The 10,750-nt window shown below is 34.9% G+C and overlaps 1 protein-coding gene across 1 annotated transcript; it reads left to right on the top strand.

Annotated features, from left to right (window-relative positions):
* The first annotated feature begins 298 nt into the window (after window positions 1-298).
* On the top strand, window positions 299-2,263 carry LOC127100299 (60S ribosomal protein L23a-2). The gene is made up of 4 exons (XM_051037434.1): window positions 299-409; window positions 500-555; window positions 1,263-1,620; window positions 1,971-2,263. Exons 2-4 carry the CDS (start codon window positions 540-542, stop codon window positions 2,053-2,055), a joined length of 459 nt encoding a protein of 152 aa, XP_050893391.1. The 5' UTR covers window positions 299-409; window positions 500-539; the 3' UTR covers window positions 2,056-2,263.
* The last annotated feature ends 8,487 nt before the right edge of the window (window positions 2,264-10,750 follow it).

Here is a 10,750-nt window from a genome sequence, read left to right as displayed (position 1 = left end):
GAAGATTTTATAAAAAAGTTTCTCTAGTCAGTTTTTAACGATAACTTTTATTTTATATATCAGAAGACTTTTACAAAAGAGTTCCGATAATTTTTTATAAATATTTTTAAATTTTTATTTTGTGTACCAAAAATTTTTAATAAATTATTTATACGAGAGTATTAAAAACAAATATAATGTAGGGATAAAGCAATAAATAATGGTAAATGAGTTAAATTTTTTTAACTAAACAAGGGCCGGCCCATTATCCTATATTTTCACGGATCCATTGGACTAACTCTCTGTCACCCAAGATGGACCGGGTTTGGCCCATTTTCAATGACAATTTCGATAATAGCTCGTATATAGCACACACACTCCAATTCTGTAAACCCTAGATTCAGCTTCGTCCTCCGCCTCCGTCGCGCAGGTTTGTCACACTGTCCGCTCTACTCTGTAATTCCTCTCTTTCATTCATTTCAATCAACAATTTCAGATATTTTTGTATTTCATGAATCAGGGTTATTTACCAGGTAGAGTTTCTTCCCCCTCTGCATCAAATGGCTCCTCCAAAAGGTAACTTCACGTTCATCTTTTTGTCTCTTTAATTTTCCGTGTCGAATTAGGTTTATGTGCGTATTTCAACGAGTAATTTTTGATGCTGAAACCAGTTTTATTGCTTAATTCTAATTGAATCTATTCCGAATTATTATTAATTTATACACATGAACATATTGTACTATTATGTGTTCTTATGTTAAGTATTATGCATCCGTTTTTATGTATGAATTGATTTTAGGGAATTTTTAAAGTGTCATTTGGCTCGCCGTAAGAGTTATTATAAGCTATTACATCTTGAAATGTTGATTTTTTTTAAATAGTTAGGTACTGTTTGGATTAAGAGCTTCTAATTGAGTGCGATGATATGATGTAAGAATGTTTATATGAAAGCTAAAATCCATCCCAATTAGTGTAGTGAAATAATCTGGGAATATACACTTTCTATAAGCTGTTTGCACAAACGATCTCAAATGTTCTCTCAAGTGCTTGTGCTAATAGATAATAAGTCAATCCAACCAAACCCTTCTGCTTATGTCATAAGCAGTTTAGAAATATTCTTTTCCCTATGACATAGGAAACTTTAGCTTAAGTTATTTCAGTAGGATGAATATCGAGTTTTCTAAATGCCCCTTTTGTTCAATATTTTAGAATCAATTAAAGCCTGTAATTTGAAATGATAGTGGATTTGTCATTTATATGACTTGATCTTTTTTATTCTTCAGGTGAGAAGAAGACTGATCCAAAGGCACAAGCCTTGAAAGCTGCCAAGGCAGTCAAGTCAGGCTCTGCCATCAAGAAGAAGGCGAAGAAGATCCGAACAACTGTCACTTTCCACCGCCCAAAGACCCAAACTAAGGATAGAAACCCCAAATACCCTAGGATTAGTGCCACCCCAAGGAATAAACTTGATCACTACCAGATCTTGAAGTTCCCACTCACCACTGAATCAGCCATGAAGAAAATTGAGGATAACAACACTTTGGTCTTCATTGTTGACTTGCGTGCTGATAAGAAAAAGATTAAGGATGCAGTGAAGAAAATGTATGACATCCAGGCAAAGAAGGTTAACACCTTGATCAGGTAAGCGCATATGCAGTGATTTTTTATTGCAAATAAATAGTGTGATAAACTCATTATTGCAAATGTTGGGTATATTATTGTAATTAGTAATTTCATATTTCGTAGTACTGTTGTTTTTAGGTTTTTGCTAGGGTGTTATATGACATTCTAACATAACCAGATGGAGTTATGTTTGAACTTTATAACTACTAGTTCTCTGCATTGTTATCATTAATTACTTAATGTACCAACTTAGAGCAAAAAGTAGGTAGATTACATAAGTGTACTATCTGTACAGTTTGTTTAACTGATGTAGTTATGTATGAGATTTCAATTGCAATTTCTAAACTTGATTTCTGTATCTGTTGCAGGCCTGATGGCACCAAGAAGGCCTATGTAAGGTTGACTCCTGATTACGACGCACTTGATGTAGCAAACAAGATTGGGATTATCTAAGTTAGTATCTGGTTTTGCTTGGGTTCTATTTAGATTTTAGACAGTTCTTTGGTGAACTTTGAAGGGAACTTTTGAAAAACGGTTGAGTTCTATATTTTGTGTTCTGTGGCTTGTCATATTTTATTTCATTTTACAACACTTCTTGAACCTATTTCAATTTTGACTTGAGCATTATTAATGATTGGAATGAGTCCTCAAATTTTTAGTATTCAGTCAACTTAGAATGTAAGCTTGATGTTCTGTTTTTGTAGACAATGTTTGGTATATGTGTCCTGTAGTTCGGAAATTTATGCCCCCACATTAAACTTGAAATCCCCAAACTACTTCGATTATAATTGGTGCAAAAACTGTTTAATCAGCAGGAGGGTGCCATGCAGTTCACACTAGTGGATACTTACTTCCATAATCATCATCTCAAACTGGTTTTACAATAGGCAACAAATAATTATAGTTTTTGATTATGATGATTGACATGGTTCGTGCTAGTGTTTGAAAACTCGGCTGAAGAACATGGTGGAGAACGATTTGAAAGGCTACCATGTTGTGTAATGCTTGAATTTGATATTGAAGAATGAAGGAATTTAGTTGGACATCAATTGATCAATAGTTTTTGTTGTAGATTTCAAGCTTCATCACTTTCTCTGAATGGAAAATCAAACGGAGAAATTTTAAGAATTCTAAAGTAAATTTATTGAGGTAAATTAATAAATATGAAAATAGACATTAAAAATTAGTTAAAAGATAGAAAAATGGCAACGGAATGAAGGAAAAAAAAGAGTTTAGAGATAAGTTTTGTTAAAACAGTTATTAATATGTAAGAACATACCTCTTGGTAAATGAAAATAGAGGTAATTTTCTTCCAAACTTCTGGTGTATTTACAAAACAAACCTAAACCATGTGATGATGCAAGTTGATGACCAGTTTGTGGCTTTTACAATTTGTGAAGCATACTTAACTTTTGGTATGTTGGCGGTTTATGCTTCAACTTGTTATATCAAGAGAACATCTATCTGGTCTAACTTCAAGGCTTTTGTGCAACAGGTTTGATTTACTTGGTGCTTCATGGGTGACTTTAATGTCATCTTAGGGGTCAATGAACATTGTGGCACTCATTCCCCCTGCTACTTTACCTATATCAGACTTTTAAGATTGGATTAATTCCTCATAGCTTCACCGCTTGCCAACTAGGGGTGCCTGGCTCACATGAGCCATGGACCTATGACAGGTAGGGTGCTGGCTCACATGAGCCATGGACCCATGGGAGGTAGCTGAGAAAATATTAGATAATTTACTCCTTCCGTTCTATAATGAGTGATCCAGTTGACTATTTCACACAAATAAAACATAAAAAATAAATGAAAGAGAGAGAATGATATTTTTACAAAAATACTCTTATCATGTATTGAAAATGATGAAAATAATATTAATTAGAGGGTAAAATTGAAAATAATGCATTGGAAATTGAAATGAATCATTTATTTTGGGACACTCTTTTATTTCAAATGAGTCACTTATTATGGGACGTAGAAAGTAATATGCAATTAAAAGTGGCTTAACATGTGTAATGATATCTCTTGCTCTACTCTGATCATGAACAACTCTGACCATCATTTTATTTTGTCCTGTTTTAACTTTGGTTCCAGTTCCTTTGTCTCACAACTCAAATTCCTTAAAATGTGGTTACTCCATCACTCTTTGTATTTAGATTCCTTAAAATGTGGCCACTCCATCACTCTTACTCTTGTATAGAATTGATCTAATCATCTTAGAGAACAATTTTCTTTGGTTGTCCGATGTTTGTTCTGACTAGCAAACTAAAGTTCCTAAAGAGTAAGCTCAAAAAGTAGAACATAACACTTTTGATAATGTACATATACTTATGTGGAAGAAGCATAGTCCTTATTAACTCACATTCAAGCTCAAATCCAAAGAAGTGGTCTTTCCGAGTCTTTAAGAAAAAAGGAGTTGAAAGCACAAGTTTCTCTTAATGAGACCTATTCTACGCGAACCAAAGGTTCAAATGGATAAGACCTAAATTAATATCAATCCACTTCAAATGATCCAAAATATAAAAGTCATTTCACGCGAAATATAAGGTACACTTTCTGATCTTCATTTTTTACTACACTCATTGAATCTTGAACATACCGGAGTGTTGGAGTGCTAAGCTTGTAGATCTACCCCCGCGTCACTTTATCTGAGATCAACATCACTAGTTAAGAATTCCTCATCACTAGCTTATACCTAATTCTAGTTCCAGAACGAAGACCTTAAAAAGACAAGAGTGGTCATGGCTAGAGAAAGCTAAGGTAGCTTGACACGTAGAGGGTGATAGAAATACTGCTTATTTTTACATAATGGCTAGGATTAGGAACTCCACCAAATCTATGACTTCCATAAGAGTAGGGGACACCATCCTAATTGATCCCCAACAAATTACTGATCATGTGATACAATACTTCAAAAGTCTGTTTTGCTCAAACAACCTTGTGGTCCATGAAATGTTGCTTGTGGCCAAAGTTATTCTTAAGTTAATTGATGACAGACTGAATTAGATCCTTACCATGATTCATTATTTTTATGAAATCAATAATGCAGTCTTTGGCCTCAACACTGATAGTGGTGTGAGTGGATCAAAAATATCCAATTAAAATGACAATACAAACCAAACCGGAAAAAAACCAAAATTTTTGGTTCAGTTCAAAAATCGAATCAAACAAATGAAAATCAAGGTGAATTGGTTCGATTCTCGGTTTTAGTTTTTTAGAACCGCCAAATTGATGAACCGAACCGATGGCTATAGTTACACTATTGGAGAAGGTTTTAAGAAAGCCCAAGGTGGTTGATTTTCGAGAACAAATGGATGAAGTATAACTACTTGAAAATTTTATGAAAATTTAAAATCTTATTTTAGGAATGACATTGTCAAACTAAATATTTCATGGTTTGCGTGTATGTTTTAATTTTTAGAAATTGATGGAATGCGTGTAATAATAAGTGCTGAAGTTAACAATGATGGAGTGGCATCATGATGAGAATGAAGCAATCTAAGGTTGCATTTAATTTGATATGAAGTATAAGAGAGTGAGAGACGTTTGAGTAAATTGTGTGTTTTAAAAAGTACAACGAAGACTATATTATATATAGAAAATATTATCGCTAATTACATGCTATAATCGACGTGAGGCTATTTTATATATAAATATTCTTAATACTCCCCCTCAAGCTGGATCTTATATATAATACAAGCCGAGCTTGTTACAAATCACTCGAGAACCCCTAAGAGACTTTGTAAACATATCAACTATTTGGTCTTCAGATTTTATGAAATTTGTGGTGATTTCTCTTGATAATACCTTGTCCCTTACATAATGACAATCTATTTATATGTGCTTGACCCATTAATGGAAAACCAGATTAAATGCAATGTGGAGTGTTGGTTGATTATCACATATGAGTTTTGTGTTCTGAAGGTCTTCGATCCTAAGTTCCGAGGATAAAATTTTCAGTCATGCAAGCTCCTTTGAGGCTGCTGCCATAACACGGTATTCAACTTTAACACTAGATAATGCAATTGTATCTTGTTTCTTGCTTCTCAATGACATTATATTACCTCTAATTAGAACACAATATTCATATGTGGATCTTCTATCTGACGGTGATCGTGCCCTGTCTGCATCGGAATAACAAATGATTTTAGCATCGCCCTTATCTTCATATAATAATCCTCTTCCTGGTGCATTCTTTATATATCTAAGAATTTGAATGACTACATCCCAATGACTATCACAAGGAGCATTCGGAAACTGGATCATAATGCTCACCTCAAATTTAATATTGATTGTAAGATAGTTGTGTCGTCGATATCTTCCCGTGTCTTTCAGTAGCTCCCTCTGACTCGTAAAAAGTTTGGTGTGGGGATCCATAAGAGTATCAACAGGACGAAAATCAAGCATACCAATTTCGCTGAGAATGTCTAAGTTATACTTGCGCTGGTTAATTGCAATGTCGGATGAGGATTATGAAACTTCAATACCTAAGAAGTATATGAGTAGACCCAAATATTTTGTCTGGAAGTTTTTGAAAAGATGAGTTTTGAGTCGTTGGATATCCTAAGTATTATATACAGTCGTAATAATGTTATCAATATAGACCACAAGAAAAATGCGCTGACCAGTGGAGGAATGAAGGAAGAAAACAGAGTGATCTGCTTCACACATAGTCATACCAAACTAAATCAAAGAAGAGTTGAAGACCAAACCAAGTACGTTGGGACTATTTTAGCCCATAAAGAGAATGAAGAAGCTGACAAATAAGTTTAGAATTTCCAAGAATAGTAAAACCTGGAGGCTGATCCATATAAACTTCCTCCTCCAATTCTCTGTGTAAGAAAACATTTTTAATGTCAAACTGATGAAGCGACCAATGATGAATATAAGCCATTGCAAAAAAGAGACGGAGTGAACTAATCTTGGCCACCAAAGAAAAAGTGTCACCATAATCAAGACCAAATATATGTGTATATCCTTTGGCTACCAAACAGGCTTCAAAATGATCGATCTGACCATCTAGTCCAACTTTCACTGTATAAGCCCATCGACATCCCACTGTAGTTTTGTATGGAGGTAAATTAATAATGTTCCAAGTGTTATTTGAATGTAATTCAACCATTTCTTCCACCATCGCCTGATGCCAATTGGGATCAGTCATAGCTTCACCTGTAGAATTAGGAATAAACACAAAATCCAAAGTAGACACAAAAGAGACATAGGAAGTAAATAGAAAATCATAATTTAAAACACAAGCATATGTAGGATTAGGATGATGGGATCAAATACCTTTTTCATAATGCTATTGGAAGGTTAAGTTCAGGTGACATAACTGGAGGAACAGTTGGAGTAGGAGATGGTGTCGGTGGATCAATATCATCTCTAACCTCCGATAGATGGGGTTCCCGTCACTGGTAGAAATGCAATGGAGGTGTAACGAGTTTCGGGATGACTGAAGAGATATCTCGAACATATGAAGTACCATTTTCATCGGGTGACATAGAGGCATAGAAGAATGAGGAACTTTCGAAGAATGTAACATCAGAGGAAACAATGTACCGTTGAAGTTGGGGACAAAAAAAATGATATCCTTTTTGTAGACGTGGGTAGCATAAAAAGATACATTTGAGAGCTTTGGCAAAAGTTTGTCTTTAGCTGGACTGAGGTCATGAATAAAGCATGTCCAACCAAAGACGCAGAGAGGAATGAGGTAAAAATCATATTGCAGATTCAAGATAGGGTATGAAATTTGATCTTGAAGGACCGATGAAAGCATTCAGTTGATAAGGTGACATGCTGTGAGAAGAGAATCACCCCATAATTGAGAAGGAACATTTTGGTGAAGTAAAAGAGTCGATGCTGTTTCAACTAAACGACGATTTTTCCGTTCAGCGACACCATTTTATTGTGGTGTGTGAGCACATGATGATTGATGAATAATCGCCTGTGATGTTAAAAAATATCGAAACTGGGATGACATATATTCACAAGCATTATTAGTACGTAAAATTTTAATGAAAGTGTCAAACTGATTTTTAATTTTGGCATAAATTTTTTGGAATATATGGAAGACATCTGAACAGTTTTTCATAAAAAAATAACCAAGTACATCGTAAAAAATCATCTATGAAGGTTACAAAGTAATAGTATCATAAAATTGACTTGACACGACTAGTATTAGAGTAAATAGTTTGAATATAACAACTGAGTTGAGTTAGAATGTAACTAATTATGTAATAGAGATTGTCACATAATAGTGTTGGTGTGTGAAAAGGAACTTGAGTTCAGAGAGTAATGATTCTAACTACAGCATTTCAGAGGTGGTATGAGCAAGAGTTCTATATTCAACTTCCATACTCGAGCGAGCAACTAGATATTTCTTCTTAGAACTCCAAGATACCATATTTAGGCCAAAGAATATACATGAGCTAGAGGTTGACCTTCGATCATCTGGGTTACTTTCCTAGTCAGAATCGCGATACACACGAAGAGAGAACTTAGAGGCTGAGATGAATGGTGATAGTAGAAGACCATAGTGAGCTACACTACTTAGATATCTCAACAGTCTTCGAACAATGGACCAATGAGTGTCAAGAGGACACACCATAAGTTGACAAGCTTTGTTGACACTAAGCATAATGTCTAGTTTGGTTAGAGTAACATACTGCAGTGCCGCTATGATTGACATGTACAACTAAGGATTATAGAAGTTGTTAGTACCATGTTTATTGAGTTTACATGTGCTCAACATAGGAGTGGGAACTACATTAACATTTCTCATCTTGGCTCTAGCTAGCAGATCTTGAATATATTTGGAGTGAGAAATAATGCCCCATTGCTGCAAACCTGACTTCAACACCTAGAAAATAACTAGGTCGCCCTGTCTTCTTTAGATCAAATGCAATGTGTAATTTATTGATGAGATCAAGCATGAGGGAAAAATTAGAACCAATGATAAGTATATCATCTACATAAACAAAAACATATAAGGAAATACCTTGTTTGTTATAGACAAAGAGAGAATTATCACACCTAGAAGTAGTGAAGCCAAACTGAAAAAGAGCTTGATGTAACTTCTCATACCAAGCCCTTGGGAATTGTTTGAGACCATAAATAACTTTGTTGAGCTTGCATAAAAGTGACTTATCAGTGCTCACAAACCCAAGAGGTTGTGTCATATAACTTTCAACATGTAGATTACCATTCAAGAATGAATTATTCACATCTATTTGTTGGATACCCCATTTATAAGTAATAACAAGAGTTAGAATGACTCAAATTATTGATGGCTTGATAACATGGGAGAAAGTTTTAGTGTATTCAAAACCTTGCTCTTGATGAAATCCATTGGCAACAAGCCTAACTTTGTGTTTTCGAATGGTTCCATCAGTGTTTTCTTTAAGTTTAAATACCCATCTACATCCTACAACTTTTCTGTTGGGTGGTAGTGCGGTTAGGGTCCAAGTGTTGTTGGCCTGTAAAGCATTAAAACCTTCTCTCATTCCTTTTGTCCATTCAGGTTTGAGTAAGGCTTGCTTTACACTAGTGGGTTCTGACTTAGTGTAGTCTATATAAGCTTTGGGTTTGGAGTGACCCGTTTTAGCTTTGGTTCGCATATGATGATCATTCTCAAGCAGAGGAACATTTGGTTTATTTGTGAAAATGGACGGAAAATTGGATGAATATGAGATGGGGATGCAAGAAGATAAGGAAGTTTCATTGGAACAAAAGGTAGTGTTGGGTTATTGAGTCTTAGTCTGTTGTTCACACACATTTTCCTCAGGATTATGTGCTGAACTAGTTAAATACTCAAGTTGGTTACTACCCTCAGGATAATTTGAGAGACCCCAATTTGAATCATAAATGTGACCTTCAGGATTGTTATTTTGTATAGATAACTCAATGTGAGTATTGTCCTTAGGATAACTGAAAACAATAGGTGTTGTACTAGAGAAAGAGGAATTAGACAACTCATGGGAATGGTTGCTCACAAGTACATTAACAAGATTGAGTGTGTTGGAAGACTGAGATATAACATATGGTGCAGTAGCTGAGTGAGAAGACCTACTTTCAGAGATAAGTCGATTAGGGCTAAGGACAAAACCAAGGTGATCAGATTTCTGATTAGTATTTTTGTCATTCAAAGGAGACTGATCAGTATAATTAGGTACTATGCTGTGACTAGACACTATGTCATTGGTTACAAGTAAAGACTTGAGAGAAATTGTAGGAATGTGCACAAGGGAGACTATTATAGGCATAAATGGAGCACTAGTAGAACCATAGTTATAGTTTGTAGTGTGAGAGTTGCTAGGCATACTCTCTTTAACAAATAATTTTGGAAAAGGAAAGGAACCCTCATTGAATGTAAAATCCTTAGATATAAATATTTTCCCCTTCTTACTAAGACATTTAAACTCTCTATGTTTAGATGAAACTCCTAAGTAAACACATTCTTGACTCCTCAATTGGAATTTGTGTTTGTTATAGGGTCTTAACAGTGGAAAACATGAACACCTAAAGACTTTTAAAGAGGTGTAATCAGGCTGCTTGCCATAAAGAGCATGAAAAGGGGAGTCAACTTTGGTCAAGGATGAAGTAGGTAACCTATCTATTACATGGAATGATGTGGAGAAACCATGATCCCAGTATGTTAGAGGTAAAGAAGCATGTGCCAAAAGGGTGAGACCCATTTCAACTATGTGTATGTGCTTTCTCTCAACATACCCATTTTAATGAGAAGTATGTGGACAAGTAAGACGAGGAGTTATCCCTAGTTCAGTGAGAAATTTGGTAAAGGGTCTAAATTCACCACCAAAATCAAATTGAACAGACTTAATAATTACATGAAATAAAGTTTGAACAAATGTACGAAAAAGTTTAAAGGGTTGCAATGCTTCCGATTTTTGCTTGATGAAATACAACCATGTATATCTAGTGTGGCCATTCTATAAATGCTATGTAATATTTGTACCATGAACTAGAAGGATTATGGGATGAACCCCATAGGTCAGTGTAAATCATGTCAAAAGGTTTATGATAAGCTGTATCTATTAAAGGAGCATGTAACCTATGTGTTTTACCAAGATTACAGGAGGTGCGAAAAGTATTACTATGTTTATTAGATGAATGTATATTGCACAAT

This window comes from Lathyrus oleraceus, chromosome 7 (genome assembly GCF_024323335.1).
Source record: "Lathyrus oleraceus cultivar Zhongwan6 chromosome 7, CAAS_Psat_ZW6_1.0, whole genome shotgun sequence".
NCBI lineage: Eukaryota > Viridiplantae > Streptophyta > Magnoliopsida > Fabales > Fabaceae > Lathyrus > Lathyrus oleraceus.
The sequence above is the reverse complement of the archived record's forward strand: the minus strand, read 5'-3'. Positions and strand labels throughout refer to the sequence as shown.